The following is a 21,805-nucleotide window of genomic DNA, read 5'->3' on the forward strand; positions in this document are numbered from 1 at the left end:
GGCATTTGTAATTGTCCATCTTTTGCGATAGTAATTTACTCCTCTTTCGTCCGTGGATGTAGGTCAAAGTCAATTGACCGAACCATGTATATCTGGCGTTTTTATTCTTTCCGCTTTATTGTCTTGGGTTGTCAAAATTACCTTGTGGTAAATTTTCTGGGACTAGCTCTAACATATAATTTCTGGCCAACTTTGACTGTAATTAGCTAAAAGAATCTAAATTCAAACTCCCAAGCATCATGCCATATCAACAATAAGGTTCTGCGAGGAGTCAACCAAAAAGTTTGAACATAGAAGTACTCAAATTATAAACGAAACGAAATTTTGTAAGTAGGATATAACTCCAACTAAAAAGAATGTCCTTCTAGTTTCTGGAGAACTATGCAACAATCAAATGAGAAGCTTTGAGTAGACTAAGCAAGATTTCTGTAAGCCCATAACCATATATCTCAAGAAACTTAAAAAGTCACTTCTACAAGATTTCCCAGCGAAGGAAAAGCAATTTGCATGACTGATCTATTGCACAAACCAGGTTTTTCCAGCATTTGCAAGTCCTTGAATTCACCAATAAATAAATAAATAAATTTAGCAGCTAAATGTGGGCAAAGTGATTCCATTTGATCTTCCATCTGACCCTGAGAGTTGCATATATCACACCAGTCATCATGGCCTCCATAATTACCTAATTTAGATCATCTACCAATTTCCACTGGCCGTCTTCCTTGAAACTTTACTTGCCGTACGCTACAGGAAAAACACAATACCACCGTCTTCTTGCCTCTTCCAAAGAAAACCCAAAAGCTGATACCTCAACTGATCCTACCACAAGGGGAAGAAAGAAGTCACTAGACGTTACCAGACCCACAGCTTGATCAAGAAAATATATATTCAATTGCACGTTCCATAAGCAAGATGTCATCTTTATCTTCCAAGAAGAGATCTTTTCAATCTTAACACTGTTCTTGAGAAGAAATCATCAGAAATTTCGAGGGGGTCAACAAGGTATCATCAGAAAAATTTAAAACCCTCCTTCCCAAAATCCGCTGAAGTGGAAGGAACTAGACACCAATACAGAAGGGAGCAGCAAGGGAAGAGGAGATGGGAGGGTTACCAGAACGTATCGAAAATTCCTACAGGGCGGCTCCTCGGGATGACGATTGACGGCGTCGCCGTGGTCGTCGGCAGTGGAGAGCGGGACCCACTTCTTTTTCCACCGCCTCACCGGTCCGCCGAAGACCGCTGCTGAACCGTGCCGGGTCGACGACCGACCCATGTTTTAAACCTCTCTCTCTCTCTCTCGCTATTGAGAGCAGTAGCTGCAGTAACAGCGGGAAAAGACGAGGGCGAGAAAGTGAGAGAACCGACTCCAAGTCAACATTTTCCAAGCCGCACAACAACACGAGGATAAGTTCCATCGAGTTGCTTGCGTGCGTCTTTTTCCAATGACGAGGTTTTCCCCATTGATACAATATATATATATATATATATATATATATATATATATATATATATATATATATATATATATATATATATATATATATATATATATCGGATAAATTAAAAAGAAAAAAAATCAAAATATAACTAAATTCTAAAACTAAAACTTCCCAACGTCACTTATCATTTGTAAGTTACAGAAAGAAAAGAATTCAGGCAACAACTTGTTTAAGAGCATTTGGTAGAAGCTCTACCTATTTATTTATTTATTTATTTATGGGCCTCGTGGTACTGACCAAAGAGATTAGAGAGTAGCATTTAGCTTTGAGATCCACGCAGCAACCGCTGATGAGATCCTGTCCTTTTTGTTTTATTATTTTATTCTATAGTCCTCACCTCGATCGAATCAGCTGTGAAGCCACAGAGCAGTACCAAGTCACTGCTAGATTAACACCAAGCGCTGTTTCGCGTCCCCAGACGCGCGCCCCCAAACTCAGCACTGCCGGATGTGGAGTGGGGTCCACGGATGGCCTTTACAGGTGATGGTTTTGGGTCCTGTTTTCAGAGTAGCGACAGATTCCACTTCTGTTAAAAGGGTGGGGGGTGGGGGTTGTGTTTGAGCCGAGCAAAAGAAAGCGTTAATCCTGGTAATAATATTTGACATTTTCACAGCGTTAACATTAATTAATATTATTAGATCGATGAAAGGGATCCCCACGCTTCTCTTTACACGGGGAGAGCGCGATAGCGAGATCTTTCTTGAGCGCAAGCAAGGTCGCGCCTTTTCGATCGAGGACCGCCGATTCCCGACCTCTCGACCCCCGAGTCCGTGTGATTCTTAAAGGGAGGTGTCCTTCTCGCTCGAATCGCTGGGGTCCGACGCGCGATGAGGAAGAGGGAGAGGGAGAACCCCTGCGATGTCTGTGGCCACTACCACAAGTACGAGGAGGGTGAGGTCTGCGGAGTCTGCGGCCACCGCGTCCCCGCCGCCTTCGAGCGGCCGATCCAGCCGGCCAGCGCCTTCCCCTCTGAGATCCTCACGGATTTCCTCTACCTCGGCAGCTACGACAACGCCTCCCGGGGGGAGATCCTCAAGACTCTCCGCATCACACACATCCTCAACGTAAGGCCCTGTTTGTTGCTCTTTCTTGGATGATCTTGATTGCCTGTGGTGTTTACTGGTAGCTATGGTTTGCGCAGCTGGTTGTATAAAGATTCGCAAATCTGGTACTCAGTTGTAGCAATTGATGGACTAGAGAGAAGTGATGTGTGTGAAATCGTAGCGTTTGGTGTATTAACTTAGTGATCGAGGACTAGGGATGATGCATAGCGTAATAAGGTTGGAATATTGAGTAGTTCACAGGCAAAGAGGAGCCTCTTTATGGTTCTCGCCTATTCATCAACCCTGTATTCGGGAATTGTGCAGTACCTATGCAACCTCTTCCAACTGAAGATGGATATGATGATGAGTCAACATGTTGATAAAGGCATTTCCCTATACATGCAACATGGTGAATAACATGTTTAGCTTATAGAGAAGCGAGTTGCACTTTGGTCCAAATCAATAAACATTCTGAAGAATATAATACATGGGCATGGAATGCTCAAGAAAATTCTGATATATTTCAGGAGTATGATTAGAACAGTTCTTCTTGCTGATAATATGTTGGGTTAGCTAGTATTTTAAGATTCCTAAAGCTAGTGTCTTAGTGGGATAAGGAATCCAAGTACAAGGAGTTCTTGTGAAAGAAGGAAATATGTTAATTAACATTTGATTATTCTATAAATATCTCATGCATCTCTAGGTCTTGATGGGAGGAGAACATGATGTGAGGAATATTTTTGGTGCTCTTGGGTTTCTCTCTGAGATATTTAGAAAGGGTAGTTTCTTAGAGAGGATGAGAAAAAGGCAAGGAAATCCGTGCTTAAGTGGGGATAATTTAAGATCTCGTTATTGATCTCACATGGTGAAGAATTTTGTTTTCTCCATGGATGTATGTAGGATTTGTTAAACTAGGTTCATCTTGTGTCGGCTTTCTAGTATGCTTTTGATTGTTGATCTCTGGGTATTTTCTTTTGGTTTTGGAATTCTTCTCTTCCTTCCCAACAAGTGGAATCAGAGGTCAAAAGATCCGATAGTCAGAGATTCAACAAGGATGAGTGATGAAAACGGGAACGAGCTTGAAGTAAAAGTATTTTATCTTCAGGAGATACATAAGTGGATAAAATACTCACCAAAGGAGAGATTGTTGGGATTGACAAAGTACAAGGAGTTCTCAGAAATAAAAGAAATCCTGGTAATTATAGTTTGGTTCTTTTATAAATATTGTTTCTGTATATTATGATGAGGGGATAGCAAGATATGAGGAATACTTTTGGTGCTTCTTGATTTCTCTCTAGGGTATCTAGAGAGGGTACTCTCTAGGGTTTTTAGAGAGGGTGAGAAAAGGGCGTAAATTCTTTGGGATTTATGTAAGAGGGACTACAAGGAAATCCATGCTTGAGTAGGAATAACTCAAGGTCTTGTAATTGATCTCAATAGTTAAGAATATGATTTTCTCCGTTGATGTAGACGGGATTTGCCGAATCACGTTAATCTTGATATGCTTTTGATTGTTAATCTCTGGGTGTTTTCTTTTGGTTTTGGAATTCTTCTCTTCCTCCCCAACATAATACACTAGATCTAAAATATATTATGTTGATATATTGCTTCTTAGCGATGGATAACGGAGGAAATAACATTGCATTCGATTTATCATTCTATTTCAGTGTTGTATCTACTTTTCTTTCATCAGATATGAGACAGTTATCCATATAACATGCTGTGAGACTACGTTCTCTCATTTCTCCAAGAAGTATTGGAGAAATCAATGGGATACTGTCCCCTGTTCGAAAAATCAGGTACAAAGGCTTGTATATGTGGACAAATTAACACCAATTTTCACATAGGAGATCAGTTTAACTTGAATTATCTTATCAGGGTCATTTTTAACTAATTCACCTATAGGCATACAGTGGGTCATCGCAAGAAATAAAAGGCTTAAAGCATTTGCTTTGGCTAATTATATAGAGATTGCCTATGGTGGCTGTTAACCTGTTTCAGCAACTGCTATGTTTACAGGAGCACAATATCCTGTTGCTACAACTATATTATGGTTTCTGCTATAGCAAAACTGCCATTGATGCTTCCATGATCGCTGTTCTGCACTAAGCAGAATAGCCATTCTTTAGATCGCATCAGGAATATCCTTATACCTTTTGAGTCTCAAGTCAATTCTTATAAAGAAGGCTTTATTGGTTTTAGCCTTTACATCAGGAATATGGTGGATTGAAAGAAGGCTTTATTGGTTTTAGATTGCATCAGGAATATCCTTATCCTTATTGGTTTTAGCCTTTACATTATGGTTTCCCTTTTATTTTTCATATATCAAGTTTGACCATATGGTGGATTGAAAGACATATTGCTAATCTTGAGTCTTCAACTTTTGCTCCCTAATTTTGCATTTCCACTTTAATGATACTTCTTAACTTAAATGAGCTATCTTGCTTTTGAAATTGTTCTTTTATCTGTTGCCATAATACATTGTTGGATATGACTGCAGACTGTACCTGCTTGCCAAAATCTGTACAAGAATTCCTTTACTTATCACTGCCTCCAAGATGACAAAGTTCTACAATTTGATGATGCAATCCAGTTTTTAGGTATTATTCATCCTTGATGTAAAACTGTCATACTCTTGGATTACTTTTATTCATACGTTACAAGTAGCAACCTGAATTTATTTTCCTAGAGAAGTTACATTGACATAGAATCAACATCTCAATTGTTGGGTCACTCATCAATCTTCCATAATTTGCATTTTTTAATCTTATCAATTGTTGAGCCACTCTTTGATCTTATCTTAAAGTATATAATTACTTCTACAATTGTGCTTATACTTTAAAGTGGAAATTATTGTCAGTGTCAAGGTTCAATGTCTCGTGCCGACCGATGGTACCAAGCTTGGCCCGGACTAGTATGTTAACTCAGAGATTGGTTGTCCGACAAATAGAGAGAAGAACGGTCCAATCCAATAATGGGCAACGCACATTGTCCCGAGATGTCGATGATGATTGGAGAGGAATCTTCTGTTGAATCTGGATGCTGCTTGATCTCTCGACGTGCTGCTTGAGATCCTATAGAAGATCAAGGTTGGAGGTAGCCCGACTCAGTTCCTTCGATGCTTAAGTCAATAGTGTTCGATGTGGTCAGGAAATAAGGGTGCGGAAGAAGAAAGAAAAGAATGAGAGAGAATTTATTTATAACCAGGTCGTAGTGGTTGTCGATGGTTTAAAAGGTTAAAGGCAGTTGTGGGGTGGCACAACCGCCTGCTGAGATGGTAGTTGAGGTGGCGTAACCATCACTAATGTGGCTCAACCACCTGCCAAGGTGTCGTAACTTCTACTAGTGTGTCTAAACCACATGCCAAGGTGGCATAACCTCCATTGATGTGGCTCAACCACGTGCCAAGAAGGTGCAACTATCGATCAAGGTGGCTCAATTGCCCCCTATGTGGGTTCATGTCATATTTGTTTAGTTGAGGTGGCGGCCTTCATTGTTGAGGTGGAGATGTCCATGTGTTAGCTTTAGAATATGTTATTTTATCCTCTATCACGGTATATACGGATCGGCACCAATGTATCATACGCATGTTGTTACATATCGATTTTCCAAAAATGGTAAAAAATGGCCAAAAATATGTAAAAAATTAAGAATTCTTTGTAATACCTTTTTTATCCTAATCTAATTCAATTTCAATAAGAGTAGAGTACAAATAAGTTATAAATGACTAGTAATTTCAGGTTTTTACGATGAGATAGCAGATGTCTCTATTTAAAGATGGATCTTTGAGGGGGCAACTTTCTCGTGTACTTCGCTATTAATTTTGTTGATCTTGAATCATTATAATAATAATAAAACGAGTTGAGATGTTAGATTATGTGTCAAAGGCCTGCTTTTTCAGCAAATTAAGTAATAAACATAAGCAACACTTCTACCACCAAAATGAATGTCAGGATTTCATAGCCATTGGATTGGGTCCTCAATCCTATAAATTTGCATATCAATATGGTACGTCTGTCGAACTCAATCTTATAACTGCTCCTAGAGATCTTCCACCAATCCCTATTTGCCTTTTGAAGTTTTTTAATGAGCTCAATCATCGATTAGGATGTTTAATTGAGAGAGTGAGAAAGAGTGAATGAGAAAGAGAAGGAGAAAAGAGTGTGAGTGAGGGAGAGTGAAAGAGGAGAGGAAGGGGGTTTTAAAGAGTGGAACCAACCTCAATAAGGTGTCCAATGGCCAATATGACCATTGGACCCCATTGATGTCAGTGATTGAACCAATATGGTCGAAAGGCGACTATGACCATCAGACTCCATTGATGTGAATGATTGAATGATATGGTCGGAATTTACCGATCGATACAAGTCAGTAACAGTCGTCATTCGAACATGTCCCCCGATATAGGGGGTGTATTGGGTGGCACAACCCTGTTTTATGCATACTGCTTGAGACAGGTGGATCCACATACTGTTCGTTTAGCGGACCAGTATGTACTGTTTGTTTTGTACTGAGAGATACAATGGACATTAGTCAGTGTTGTGTGTGATATAGTATGCATGCTTCAAAGATTCTCTTGCTTGATCAATTTCTTATGCACTTCATGCTCATTCACATTGATCTACAACTCCAAAATTATACTTCATGAAATATCATATGAACAGGTCATGATGTTCTCCGCTATACGACTTTTAAGATGAGGAAATTTTGTTGCTATACCTTTTAGCTTATATCATATATTGATTTTACTTCCATGCAACTATTTAAATACTAGTAACAAGAACTGCCGGGGAAAAAGTTTGTCTTTGTGTGCTTACACCAGAAATAGGTAGTGAATTTTAGTAGTTTTAAGTAGACATTAAAGTATATTCTGTGTTCTGCGTTGACCTCTTTTCTCAAACAAGTTGCTTGTTGTTATTTATGAGTTAGACACAATATACTTCTTTTTGGAAAATTATTAAACTACTACCTGAAAAGTTCCAGAGGCAGCAGAGCTCACAGGTATGAAAGTCCCAAAGAAATGGGACTTGCAAAATCAACAGAACATTAATTCTAGAACAGTCGGTGAGACATTCAGCTGCCTGATTGGCTTTTTTTTTCAAAACATGGCTGGTACAATATGCAATTCATTGATTTCAAACTGAATTTCAGCAGTGTGAAAGATCAGAGATGAGCATTCCTTCTGCATCTGTGATCTCATAAACACATTGTTATACTAATCACAAACAGAAAATAGAAATATTTTAGAGAACACGAGAAAGAAGAACAAAGGGGAAAGAATGTTTCCTCGGTAAGATGAACTTGGAATGTACTTGGAACAAAGGGGAAAGAAGGTTTCCACATTTAGATGAACCTGGGATGTACTCAAGGTTGAGGAAATTCTATTATAATTCGTTATTTTATTTTTGAGGTCTCAGCATTACATGATCCATAACAAGGGGGCATTCTTGCGTTTTCCAGCCTAGCTATTCTGCTTGAAGGTTAGAATTTGATATTTAATTAGAACCCAATAAATCCTTTTGTGTTCTGTCTTATTTTGTGATGGTTATCTACGAGGAGGTACAGAACCAGTTAATCTAACCAAGTGTTGATTATAAGGACTCCGAGAATTATGGATGCTTGGTGCATACTGCATAGTTTGAATTTTGAGGTTTTATGTGAGACTAACAATTGAGAATGGTAGGCAGACGTGGATTCCTACCTAGTCTGGTATAATAATTGACCCATTAACTTGTTAAGCCTAAATTATCTCAAAATGTTGAACCCCAAATCAGTGGTAGTACATCTATCAAACCTTTTGTAAGTTAATTCAAATCTTTGACCATTTTTCTTATCAATGTCACACCTCAAAATTTGAAAACATCAAATTTAATATTTTTAAACATCCAATACATAAGATGTTGTTTAACATTTACAAAAACACTAGCTCAGTTTATGGACAACCTCACAACCAAAATTTTCTTTACAATGATATCTTGTAAAACCACAAAACATGTCATATTCTTCTATGATTCCACTGCCTCAGCCTAAACCTAACTAGAGTGTGATGATAGAGACAAGCTAACTTGAAAATTTTATATAACAAAAAAGTAAGCTACAAAAATTCAGTAAACGACTATCATATCCATGGCATAAGAAAGGACAAATCATATGACATAAGGATCAAGATACAAGGTATGAGTTCAAGAGTCATATTTATCATCTAATCTGATTCATACATATTAGGAGAGCAAATAACAACATATAACATATAAGTATGTTATTTAGAATTGTGTCAAAGGAATATAGATGATGTAGTGTGATCATAACATAACATAAATCTACCCATTTCTAGATGGTCCCATAAATTCACTCGTTTCTAAATGATCATAACATATGTCTCCATGTCTATATGAAGTCATTTGTCGACATGAGCTCGTCATGGCTCCATAAACATAGCATAATTCTCATTTCATTTCTGGCAAAGGGATTAAATTATTTTACAAATATCAGAGTACAAATAAAGATATTCTTATGTATAAATCAAGAAAATAGAAATGTATTGGAAGCACGTGGCACAACAAAAATATACATGTGCACGTGTGAAGCAAAACCAAAGCTATAATGAACATATGTACAACTCATTCAATTATTACAAGAATCAATAACTAAGAGATAAAGGAATTTAAAGCAACAACATGAGACTCATTTGAGGGAGGATTTTGGCTTTAATCAAATTCCAGAAGGTAAAAGAAAAAATTGTGTAAGTTTGGAAACGAATCATATGGGCAGAATTGTAATATCAGTTATAATAGACATCTGGATTGACAATTATGCTCTAGATTATTCAAATAAGAGTTTTTAGCAAGGTATGTGAGTTTAGCTTCCAATAAAACAAGTTTTGTGTAAATTAGAATTGTCCACATAAACTTATAAGTAATGAAATGCATAAGGTCAGATCACTTTGTCTATGCTTAGCAGAATTTGAATGATTAATTGAAACAAGCATTTGAATGAGCATTGTCGATCCAAATCATTTAAATAAGATGTTGATAGAAAGATATAGGAGTCAACTTTCCACTAAAAAAAAATTTGTATAAATTCAAGTTATCCACAGAAGATTATAAAGAATTTAATAGACAGGTTACATCATTTTGTCTCTACTTAGTAAAATCCAATGGATCACTTCACTAGAATAAGTGTTTAGACGGGCATTGGTGCTTCAAATCATTCAAATAAGGTGTTAATAGAAAGATCTATGAATCTAGTTTCTAATAAAATTGTGTTTGCTCAATTTAGAGTTTTTGTACAGAATGTTATAGTTGAAATAAGGTCAAGATTCTCAAAATTCCTAGATTTTAAGTTTACAATTCAATTGAAGTTTATACTATTAGAAAAAAATAAATCTCTACTAATTGCTCATAAATAGAAAATAATCTGAGATCAAATTACTGTAAGACCAGGTAGAACACTTTCCTTAGATAGCTAATTTCCTAAAGATCTTGAATTAGACCAAATTCTCAAGTCAGAAACAAACACATTCTCTTCTTCTCTTTCACTTCACTCTCTTTCTCAAGTGTGCTATCGAAGGCAACCAAGGCACTAATTAAGTCTAACTTTTGGTTTCTAATCTTTAGTGCTTACCTAAATCTAAATGTTGCAAAGTGTCAAGCATGCAACAAAATAATATTAGGTGTCAAGTATGCAACAAATTAATATTAGGTGTCAGAGCAAGTATGAGGTAGCACCCTCATTTGTTTGCTAGTGCCCACTTATAATTTTTATTTTTTCCACTAACTTATCATGGAAAATTTTACAAATCACTATCAGGTTCTATAATTCACAATTAGGCCTCTTGCACTAAGCTTTCAATATAAAATTATATAATTAAAAAAATATTAAATAAATTCTCATATTAAAATAATCAAGATATTATAAAAATTTATAGGTATCATAAATAATTAAGAAATGAAGGATATTACAGTGAGGGACCAATGGAACTTAGAATCAAACTTTACCATGGTGCATTAGACCCAAAACCTAATGGTCACTCTACGTTGTAGCGTGTTCTCTAGCCCAGTCCACGGGTGGCCTTTTCCATCCGAGACTCTCACCATACCCAATATTAGGTTATTTCTGATATCACTTGTCATGATTGCATAAAGGTTTTTCGAAGGGAGGTTCATGCACGAAATAATTCTCTTGGCATGCGAGTTAATTTGTACCAGGATGTGATAATAGAAGTAAAGAAGAAGAAAACCATAATTAGGATATCCTAATAAGCAGAGCCGCATAGAGAATTTGATATATGTAAGATTGTGCAAAATGCAAATTAAAAGTATTCTTAGTACTAAAAGTACAATACAGTAGTAAACTACTAATAGTATGGGATTTCAGTGACCTTTCTCCAGTCTGAATTTGAAACTGTTTCCATGCTTGTTGCAGTACCTTGCATAAATAAAGATATGTACTATTCAGACCTACTACATGTGAGTTGTTTTATCAGCTGATCTAGGATGTTAATTGGTTTGGCCTTTACTTTCATGTAGTTCTTGTTCTTTCATATTAATATTATTCTCTAAATACAGAGCAATGCGACAAGGAGAAGGCACGTGTTCTTGTCCACTGTATGTTGGGCAAAAATAGGTTGGTTTAGTTCAGTTACACATTTTTATTTCATTGACACGGGTATTATATGCACAGCATCTGTTTTATTGTTTTCTTATGGCAGGTCACCAGCAATCGTAATGGCCTATTTGATGAAATGCAAAGGATGGCGATTTGCACAAAGTTTTCAATGGGTTAGAGATCGTCGACCAATGGTGGAGTTATCCCCAGGTTTTTACTCTTCTCTGTGCATCATATAAGAAATGGAGCACAAAACCGTACATAAGTTTTTTTTTTTTTCCTTATTTCCTTTTTTTTTTTGGGCATGCTGTGGTTTATGCTAGACAAATGGAAAGCAAACATCTTGAGGATCCATACTGTATTCATAAGTTATTTTTTTCCTTTTTTTTATTTGGCATGCTGTGGTTTATGCTAGATAAACGGAAATAAAAAATCTTGAGAATCCATATTGTGTTTATGAGTTATATTTTCCTTTTTTTATTTGGGGCATGCTGTGGTTTATGCTAGATAAATGGAAGACAAAAATCTTGAGGATCCATACTGTATTATTGGTTCATTTTTAGCTGTTTATTGTTGTCTCCCTCGTTTATTGTATCTTTCAGCTGTCCAGCAGCAGTTGCTGGATTATGAACAAAAGATTTTTGGATCTGGTGAAACCACAGCCATGCAACCAGTACTTCCGCCGGAATCACTTCCATCGTTTGGGTTTGGATTGCCAGTCGATACATCTCCAGCCCCTGTGTTCAATCAACCAACTACGGCATCCGTCTTCGATCGGTCGGTTCCGAGCACGGGAAGTGAGTTTGTATTTGGTGCAGGCAGAAACATAGAGCAAAGAGTGATGGAAAACAATGCTTTTGTGGTTGTGCCTCCTACTGGGGGTGAAGCCCCCATGGACAGTTCATGAAGAACTGCTCGGGTGAAAGCAGCTGGACCGGAGATCCTCTTTGTACCCAAAAGATGGGTGATGTGAATAGATTGTCATTCAGGTTTGGAATCACAAAGTGCTCTGGGAGAAATGAGCCTATGTTGAAACTACTTTTTTGTTTTCTTCTTTTACTTTTTTTTTTTTTTTTTTTGTTGGGTGTGTTGGACAGTAACACTTTATGAATGAATTAATAATTTTATTGTTCATGAGATGTCTACCACATAAGAGGATTGGTTGGTTTAACCGGCTTTATGTTTTCCTTACTGTTTGATCATCTTGTGTTTGTGTTTTAATTTCCTTCTTTCACTTTGATTTTCAACATATTGCTGCCCTTGGCAATAACAATAAAAAAGCTATAACATTTGATTATTTTGAGGATGATTATACTTGAATGAATCTTTTATATAACCCTGAATTGAATTTTGATTCGGGTTTGGGACCCATATTGCTGACGTTATTGTATTGATGCCTTTGGACAAAACTGGTAACTCTTAAATGAAGTGGATATTGTGTTGTTGTCTTTTCTCTCTCTCTCTCTCTCTCTCTCTCTCTCTCTCTCTCTCTCTAAATGAAGTGATGAAATCCATCTCCAATTTGTAGTGCAATGTTAATTGAACATTATATTTGTGTCAATTACTTGGAAGAAAATTGATCTTCTATTTTATAAACTTGTTTTGCGTTTCATTTTAATTTTTCTAAACATGTAACATTACCCAACCAACTGCAAAATATGAACAGTAGTACAAAGGAACACCAAACCTGTGGCTGTTTGGTAATTTAGATCCATATAGACGTCGAATATTGGTAACATAATACCTTCCCTCTCAGCAGCTCATACGGCCTACTTGGGTGCTGCTGCAACTTGTTGTTATGATGAGCAATAATTGGCCATAGCCTTCTTATTCAGATGGTTAACGGAGATGAATTCCTCAAGAATTTCCTTTTTTTTTCTTTTCTTTTTTTTGTTGTTGGGGATAATAGATAGTAAGAGGCTGTGTAAGACATTTAAAAAAAAAAAAGAGTGGTGGAAGACTGTTTTTTGTTCTCATCTTTACACATATTTTAAAAGCTACATCAGAAGGAAGTCTTCGTGTCGACGATTGACCAGCCAAATCTTGTCCGATTTTTTTCTTTTTATCATCCACCTATGGTATGGTGGTGGTGGTGGTGGTGGTAGTAGTACTACTTCCGTTCTCTATCTCTGAAGTTTCCGAGATAGCATCATCGGATGCGATGTTCGATATGAAGCTTGCAGTCAAGCTTCCATCTTCCCAATCGGATGGAGCTTTCTCCGAGGTGGTATCGTCTATCGATATCTCGGACGCAGCTCTATGTAAGGAAGAATCATCTACACATGATTCGCATCGATCCGGTTCCTCTGATGGCTGTTGCAAGCTCCAATACATGATGCTGGCCGTGAGAACGAGGATCATCTTTTGATTCACCTGGGGAAATGGCAGAAACTCACGTACTTAAATTAGCTTGATTTCTTCCTCCGAAAATTAATAATCGTTGTTATGATCGTACATAAATAATAAATAATGGAGCTTTACCTCCATGATGTCCTCAGGCAGTAGAAAGATGGAGCACCCAAGCTTTCTCGCCACGCTAATAATATATATAGCATTCAACCGCTTCTCATCATCTGCATTCCAACGTATAAATAAATAAATAAATTATATATACCTCGAGGAAGGAAGCCACCACAGAATTTAATCGAAAGCAAACGAACAAAAGAGTAATCTTATCTGCCACTTTTGATTATGAGCTCCAAGTAAAAAAAAAAAAAATAAAGACAAAATACTAATAGCGAGTAAAAGTAGAAGTTGGATTCAAACAATCCACACTGGGGTTTGAAATTGAACGAACGTACCACTTTCGCCCTTGGTAACGAGGTTCCAATTGACGACCCTCGGCTCCACAGAAGATAAGAGTTCCAGGAAAAATATGCCGTTCGATAGGTTCTTATCCTGAGAGAGGAGATCAAAATTAGGAGGAGGAGGAGGATACATTAATTTAATATTCTCGTCTCAGGATTAGAAAACACAAAATGTTTTTTTTACCTTGAAACTCTCGATCCGGGAAACTCTTCCTGCGCTTTTCACTTTGTTGTTAGCCCATTTCAGGATGTCAACATCTGTGATTTCCTTTCCTCGAGAGTGGTGATATCTCAGGTTCTTCAGGAGTTGCAATAGATTAAATCTCATCAATTGCCACAAATAAGCTGTGATGCAAAAAAAGAACAAATGCACGAGTATCAAGAATGAATGAAAAAGTAATCGAGTGTGGAGTCGAGAAGGAATAAAATCATACCGAGAATTAGCTTTTTATTTCCTTGAACAAAATCATTGCCCGCAACATTAACAAGAGAGAACTTCAATTGTTGTCCGATCTCTATTATTTGATTGCAATTTTCTACTTTTCTAAACGGCATCTTGATGGGAGGCTTCGTCGCCTGCTTCCAATTAACTGAGCCTGGAGACAACTTATCAAGAACTTCCAAAAGAAGCCACCTGCAGAAGAATCAAATAAATAATAATAAGAATAAGAATAAGAATAATAATAAGAATAATAATAAATAAATAAATAAATAAATAAATAAATAAATTGGCTTTACCCATTTCTAACATCTTCGAAAACATTGTTAACGTATGTAGTAATTCCAAGACTATTGATCCACAGCCGGAAAGCTCTTTCTTCCCTGGACACCAGCACATCATCAGGCATCATCTCCGCAAATGAGATTTTTCTGCAGTCTGTGGACAGACCATTCCTACAAAAGCAATAATACCACAGGATTCAGCATGTAGTGCTGCTACAAAAGCACTACCACATAGCATGCATGTCCAGAAGAAGCAGATGGTGGATATTTTCTTGAAGGAACAAATAATATATTAAGTTGGAATAAATGAAAAAGTCAGTCAGTCAGTCAGTCAGTCAGTCACGCTGGAAATTGAGAAAAAATATATATATAAATTTTGTACCTCTCATGAAATATCTGTGCGATAAATCCAAGATTGAGATTTGCAGAGCCTTCTACGATGTCTTTCGACGTCACAAATCTTTTGCAATTGATTTTCTCCGCATGATCAAGCACCATTTTAGCCCTTTCGGTTGGATCCTTGGCGTCTAGTGCTGCAGGGTTACAGTGCTCAGGTGCAAGAACATTCAGCAGATATGCATAAGCCTCTCCATCCTGTATGTATGTATACATATATGTAATTGTATGTAATGGTGTTCAGCAAGCAACACGATGCAAACAAAAAGAATGGAATTTTCATGAACCAAGGCATCATCATACATACTAACTAGGAAAATATGAATTCAGAATTACTTTTTGTCCTGCTACTGCCTACTATACTATATTTCTTACCTTCAAATCAGAAGAGAAGTTTGTCACCGTCTTCTTGTAGCCTGCCCTCTTGAGGTGAAAATTCATCCACTTCAGCAACATTTTTTCTGGTGACAGACCCATAAGTTCCTCCGCATCCTGTAATCAGACCGAAATATGCTGGCATAATAGTCGAAATATGCTAGCAAACAAAGCAAGTGCAGCATAGCATCGCTGAGAGAATCGAGTGATCTTGGAACCTGGCTGTCGTCTATCAGCTCCACGAGTTGAGGTGTCTTCTTCAGGTTGAGATCTGCCAACAGTTGTATCTGACAAGAGAATGAGAATGGCCAAGCAGTGAACCGAATTCACAGAAAAATAAAGGTGTTGAATGGACCAAATATATATCTATCTATCTATCTACATACACTCTGAAAAATAATACCTTTATAATTTGAGATATCAAACCAAGCACCAGGTGAGGCTGCATCAGAAAACGAGCATGTCAGAAGACACACACTTCGACTTTACTCTCGAGACCAGATGAACGATAAACAAGCTATCGATCCAACCAAGTTTCTTTTCCCTAGTGTTTGTTTGTTTGTTTATAAACGAGAAAGAAAAAAAGCAGTAGATTGGTTTCCTAAAAATTCAAAGCCCCTGGGAATAAAATAAATAGGTTTTTTTTTTTTTTTTTTTTTTTTGTGATTGCTCTAACATCTGCATTACTCGTAGGTTTGTGAGTTCTGATGATTTGACGATGACTGGTCTCATCATATCATTATTCCATAATAGCTGTTGTTACTATTTGGTCGATGAGAAAGAAACGTATGCATCTACAAATTAAAAGAACGAACGTCAAAAGATAAATAATATTAGGTCTAAGAATCTCCGGTAAGCACACAAGTAAGTGGAAGGGACATACCCTCCCTTCCACCAGATCCTGCGTTCCGATGTTAACGACCGTGCATCCGATCGCTTTTGCAGAGTTGAGGCACAGAGTGTGGTTCTCATTTCTCTCCCATGGGTTCAGCACCCGCTTTGTGTTGATCGCCCTCTCATCTATTGTTCCCGGCACCGCAACATTGATCATTTTACTGATGCGTGTCAAAGCAAAATGCATCAACTAATGCATTGATCATTCCACGATGAAGGATCACATATCAGATACGAGAAGATTACCAAAGAAGGACTCCATCCTTGGCCAAGTTGAACAGGTCATCTGAAGCCGGATCCAGCGGGAGGTAGTTCTTCAAGAATGGGTCATCTCCAAGGTAGCCATTTATGTGCGCTACGAAGAAACCTTGCTCGGATTCGCCTATGGTGTGAAGAAGTGTGGTCGTGGTGGCTTTCAAGAACGAAGAGGAATTCTTCACGCTCCCACGCTTGTTTGCCGCCTCTGCTTGCGAATCCAAATACGCCTGCCCAATTCAGGAATTCTACACTCGATCAAACATACGTCAGACCGAGATGCAAGAACCGCTGCAGACGATGACGAGTACCCGTAAGTAAGCCTCGAAGTCCATCTCATGGTTGTCATCGGGATAAGATGCGTTCAAGATTGCAGAGATCTCTTCCTCCGTGAGCACCTCATGGAGACCCTTCAGTTTGACCATGACCGCCGGCAAATTCCCGACCGTCACATGTCCCGAATCCCCCTTCGCGGAGAGGTACTAGCCAAGGCCACATCCATGATCAGGCGAACTCGTCGCTAAGAAGCGGCGTCTTAGAACAACGAGGAAGAAGAAGAAGAAGAAGAAGAAGAAGAAGAAGAACAGAGGGGGTTTCGGCTGCTTACATTGGATTTGAGGCCTCGCAGCTCGACCTGAGTGAATTGGCTCTGCAGCCATGGATCGGAAACAAGGACGCCGACGAAGCCCGACATCTTTACCTACTCGATTCCCTGAGGAAGCTGGAGTCGAATTCCCCGTACCTTATTCAAGAACACCACCTGCACAATCGGATGCAATCAAGAACAGCAAAAGGAGAACTCACGGAACGATCCAAGAACAGCAAAAAGCTGCCAACTCTCTCACATTTATGCCAGGAAACCGCGGAAAAGGCGAAAGATAAGATGCTACTGTCCGGTCGAAGAGCGGAGGCAAGTCAGGTCTCAAGGAGGCTCCTCCTTTCCATCCTCATCATGTCTATGGTTCCCGTCTCCAAGTTCTTTCCTTTTACTTCACTCAATTTCTATCTTCCTTTTGCTTTCCCTTTTCTTTTGTCATACCCCTGGATTCCTACTTCGGCGTGGTGGCGGTATGGAAGAGGAGGAGAAGGGACCTTCTCTTTCTGGAGTTACCTGGCAAAGCGTGGAGACGGAGACGGAGACGGAGACGGGGTGAGGGCGAAATCAATGATCCGAGAAGGAAGGAAGGAAGGAAGGAAGGAAGAAGAAGGAAAAGAAGGGTAAAGAATTACTAAGAGGAAGAGTCGCGCCTCCGCACTGCGGCACCTGGAATGTCCGCCAGCCGACCGGAAGGGAGGCCACTCTTTGCTTCCGTCCTTATTCTCTGTGGTCGGTGGCGAAGCCGGGGAGGAGGGTGGGGAAGAGAGGGACGCCTCATAAACTGTCGTTGCATGCAACGACGACCACCTGCTCGTCTGGCATGTGTGATTCCGAGGGGCCCGCCCGCACCTACGTGTGACTCCCTACCATCGAGTATAAAATAGAAAATGTCGTTACCTATTTATGGTAGATAAAGAGTCATAAAATTAGATGGTACACTTGCACATATCTATATAATTTCTTAATATTACGGTGCCATTGGATTCGTTGACTCGAGCTATGTCAGATTTGACTGGGTCTCTCGCAAGTCTATTTATGGTAAGATGACTCGGGACCTATCATAGTCTGTGGTGCAGGACCAGGCGTTCCGTTCCTTGTTGGAGAGAGAAGAAGAAGAAGAAGAAGCAAAATTCTTCTTTATCTTCAGCTACTTAAACTTTTCTTTCTTTTTTTTTGGTTTGAAATTAAATGTATATATATATATGTATGTATAATTATGAGAGAAATATAATAACTACGCTATGCATCAAAAGCTTTTATGCTTGTGTCCCAGATGGAATTGTCGTACGTTGCAACATCCAATGTATTGGATGTAGGGATATGCTTCATTCGATTAAGGTTCATCGACCTTTGTTGAGACATCAAGTGGATAGAGAGAGAGAGAGAGAGAGAGCTTTTTAAGTTCGATTTGAATGACTCAAGTTGCTGGGGCATGAGGACAATAAACAAGCTTGTTGCCCAACCAGAGACTGTTCATCCGATACATCATCATAAAAATCGACATGTGTTTCGAAAGATGAGATGATGATGAGAGTCATCGGCTTGGATCTATCTAGCTTGGACCGTTGAACCTTGGGAAGATGTCTGCCATGGGTCCAAAGTAGCTTGAGAGTGCTTTGTCCCTCCGTTGGATTGTCGAGACGACGAGGGAAGCTATCTGATTCTTAACCTTAATGATTTACAATTATTGCTGAGCTTTTGTTTTTCTTGTAAAACGCTAACTTAATCTTTGTATTTTGCATCCAAGAGAAGCATCATAATTTTTTTTTGTTTTTTGTTTTCTGTTTTTAAAGATCAGGTAAACAATGTACTGTAACGATTCGACTTGACCTATATAGTAGTAATCGGTATGTCTTATTTCCATCGTAGTTAATCCTGCATATGTAAAATAAAATTTCCGATCGAGACAATTAATTCTAAGCAATTATCAAGTTGTCCGGCGTGTCATTGGTCCCTCGACGCTTCATCCGATTCTTCGGATGGAAACAAGGAAAGCTTTTTTACTTTGTTCTTGGCAAATAACAAACTCCTAATGTTTCAATTTAGTAAGTCTTAGTCGAACTTCCTTTGAGAAATCATAAGAACCTTCCTTGCTTAACATTAGTTTTCCTCTAGAAACGATGGTTGAGATATGGGAAGCATATTCTCCCTTTGGATGTTTCTTCGGACCCATGCCTTTCTCGTTTCTTTGGTTTCTTTTTTATTTTTCTCTCCAATATGAGAGCTTCGGTCCTTATATACTAATTTATTTTCTGAAGTGGGGCAAGTAAGATTGTTAGAGAACTCTTCATGATCAACTAACAAACACTTAAATGGCTTGTAATGTTGAATTGAGTAATAGACTATAAAAGAGAGATTGATTTTATTTATTGAAAAGACAAGTGTTTATATAAGTTTTAAGATATAAAATTTTTTCAAATCATGTAATTAAATCAGCTACTTAAATCATCCTCAAATATTAGATGTCTATGTATGTCTCTATTATGATCTTTTATTATGTTCCCGTAAAATGAGTTTTTGTCAAGAATATCAATCTTGGACTGATATAATTGAAATATTTTATGGACGAAAGACTTTATAAGGGAGTTTGCTAGTTGATCAATAATATGTAAATGAGAAATACATAATTGATGTCTAAGTTCTTATATGTGGATAAAAAGATATAATAATAATTAAAACGATGAAACGAAGAATGAGAATGTAAATCGATTTGACAAATCAATTTTCAAAAAAAAAAAAAAAAAAAAGAGAGGTCCAGGAGGCTACTATCTATCTACATCTTTACTACTTTAACTTATATGGTTGAGAAAAATAGCACAATCAAGAATAGGATAAGAGATATGTTGGTAAAGAGGCGATCACAATGGGTTCGTCGATAGAGCAGTAGCGACGTGCTAGTCATAGGTGTCCTGCAAGTCAATCATGTGAATGATAACATGTGTGACATGACACATGATCTTTTTATTTATTATTATTATGATATTTTCTCACTTTATATTGCTTGTTGCATAAATATATTGTGATTTCTATGGATCTATGCAATGGGAATCTGATCGTGATGATATCATAATAATGAGACCGATTTACCTTTAAACACCGACCCTAAATAATTTCGGTCATAAGTTATTCAAGAAGGATATCGAGATAATCGCACAGACTAGTGTGTTGTATATCTGTCTATATGATGGAAGCAGTTGGTCTCGTAGCTACTCGTGTGGAGACACTAGGGCTATAACGTAGGTGTTCATTGGAAAATGAGTTCATTGATTGATCTGCCCATGGAATGCTAGATGGTTGATGATACCTCATTATTCGACAATAAATTCATTATCCCGATAGTATACTTGGTCCTTAGTCTTAAGACACTAAGGATGTCCTATATGAGTATTTTACTCTTTGATACTAGACTTATAGATTTAAAAATTTCAAATCTAGCACAATCGATCATCAAGAGTAGTAGTCAATCTTACGATGGCTATTGAGTGTCAATAGAGGATCATTTGCTCTCGGTATCATGAGAAGAATATCTTGTGTATTCTTGCTCAAACAAATCCTTGGCCAAGGTCGTTCGGATTGAGAGAGAAATAGTTCTTCAAGAGAATTCGATGAGAGCGAGACTCGATGAGAAATCATATAGGCTTCATAGCACCATGCCCAGTATACGGTCTCTGTGACATTAGATAGATAAGAGACTATATGTATATAATAACTGAGGACAAATATGTCCAAAATATTGGATTCTCCTATATTGTCTAGGGACTATGGCGTAGTGGTCCAGTACGTCCGTAGTTGATGAGTAGAGTGAATTATTATAGAGATAATAATTCACGACCAGCTCGATATTAGGCCTGGAGGGTTATACACATATGGTAGGTATTGCGACGAGTAGAGATTCAGATATGAGATATTCGTCGAAGCCCCCTATATTTTTGAATATCCAAAAAGCTCTTGAATTATTGAATCATATGGATGAGATCCAATAAGAGTCAATGAGAAATTATTGGATAGAGATCCAATAATCTAAGAGGCTTGGGTAGTTAGATAAAGATTTAATACCCAATAGGGTAGGATCCATTAAGGTTAAGTTAATATGAGGCATTTATAAATAGGAGAGAACCAAAGGATTAGGCTTCTTGGTTGCCACCTCCTATTCTCCTCCCCCCTTTTTTTTCTTAGACAACAGGTGTGAAAATTTGGGCAGCAATTCAAGGAGCATCTTCGTAGCCCCTACCATGTGGATCACTGCTAGAGAGGAGGATGCTTAACCTCCTTCATCTTGTAGGATTTTAAGGATATATGATTTCTCTAGGTAACACAACTATCTCATACGTGGTTTTTAGTTTCGTAGGTGTTTGCGCACCAATCTTCACACGACGACGAACACCTTTTTGGAAAATTTAGAATTTTTGTTTTTTGTTATTCCGTTGCGCATGTGATGTCGCCCCTAGATTTCTCTACACGATATGGGTCATCGATAAAATAATAGCGATGTCACTAGCTTACGAGGAATAGTTGTTTATGAAAGATTGAACTTATTTTATTAACCGAGTGCATCTCATATTGAGGTCAAATTTATTGGGCCAAAGTAGATCATTGCCCTTCTCTACA

General features: G+C 38.0%; 2 protein-coding genes across 3 annotated transcripts; one reads left to right on the forward strand and one right to left on the reverse strand.

Moving 5' to 3' along the window:
• Positions 1-2,155: 2,155 nt before the first annotated feature.
• On the forward strand, positions 2,156-12,283 carry LOC135643443 (protein-tyrosine-phosphatase IBR5-like). Its single transcript, XM_065160401.1, has 5 exons — positions 2,156-2,563; positions 5,043-5,142; positions 11,110-11,167; positions 11,253-11,359; positions 11,752-12,283. Exons 1-5 carry the CDS (start codon positions 2,327-2,329, stop codon positions 12,054-12,056), a joined length of 807 nt encoding a protein of 268 aa, XP_065016473.1. The 5' UTR covers positions 2,156-2,326; the 3' UTR covers positions 12,057-12,283.
• An 816-nt stretch (positions 12,284-13,099) lies between these two features.
• On the reverse strand, positions 13,100-18,046 carry LOC135642046 (fimbrin-1-like). Of its 2 annotated transcripts, XM_065157823.1 has the most exons (16): positions 17,830-18,046; positions 17,445-17,710; positions 17,207-17,359; positions 16,911-17,081; positions 16,591-16,829; positions 16,334-16,505; positions 15,854-15,892; positions 15,669-15,737; positions 15,451-15,567; positions 15,062-15,273; positions 14,695-14,850; positions 14,391-14,590; positions 14,141-14,301; positions 13,951-14,047; positions 13,631-13,722; positions 13,100-13,522 (listed from the first exon to the last, which is right to left on the reverse strand). In XM_065157823.1, the coding sequence occupies exons 3-16, from the start codon at positions 17,291-17,293 to the stop codon at positions 13,223-13,225; spliced, it is 2,112 nt and encodes a 703-aa protein (XP_065013895.1). In that variant the 5' UTR covers positions 17,294-17,359; positions 17,445-17,710; positions 17,830-18,046; the 3' UTR covers positions 13,100-13,222. The 2 variants fall into 2 exon arrangements, with proteins under 2 accessions (XP_065013895.1, XP_065013898.1); XM_065157826.1 differs by lacking the exons at positions 17,445-17,710; positions 17,830-18,046 and having other exon boundaries at positions 16,911-17,119; positions 17,207-17,343.
• Between the last annotated feature and the right edge of the window lie 3,759 nt (positions 18,047-21,805).

The sequence above is a fragment of the Musa acuminata genome, chromosome BXJ3-7, assembly GCF_036884655.1.
Source record: "Musa acuminata AAA Group cultivar baxijiao chromosome BXJ3-7, Cavendish_Baxijiao_AAA, whole genome shotgun sequence".
NCBI classification, from domain to species: Eukaryota; Viridiplantae; Streptophyta; class Magnoliopsida; order Zingiberales; family Musaceae; genus Musa; species Musa acuminata.

Bases quoted from the DNA above. Each gene is read 5' to 3' on its own strand.
- LOC135643443 (XM_065160401.1), top strand. From the start codon at position 2,327: ATGAGGAAGAGGGAGAGGGAGAACCCCTGCGATGTCTGTGGCCACTAC. The intron at 2,564-5,042 runs GTAAGGCCCTGT...ATATGACTGCAG, and splicing joins GCATCACACACATCCTCAAC to ACTGTACCTGCTTGCCAAAA. The intron at 5,143-11,109 runs GTATTATTCATC...CTCTAAATACAG, and splicing joins TGATGCAATCCAGTTTTTAG to AGCAATGCGACAAGGAGAAG.
- LOC135642046 (XM_065157823.1), bottom strand. From the start codon at position 17,293: ATGTCGGGCTTCGTCGGCGTCCTTGTTTCCGATCCATGGCTGCAGAGC. The intron at 16,506-16,590 runs GTAATCTTCTCG...GACACGCATCAG, and splicing joins AAGGATGGAGTCCTTCTTTG to TAAAATGATCAATGTTGCGG. The intron at 14,851-15,061 runs GTACAAAATTTA...TTGCTTTTGTAG, and splicing joins GCACAGATATTTCATGAGAG to GAATGGTCTGTCCACAGACT.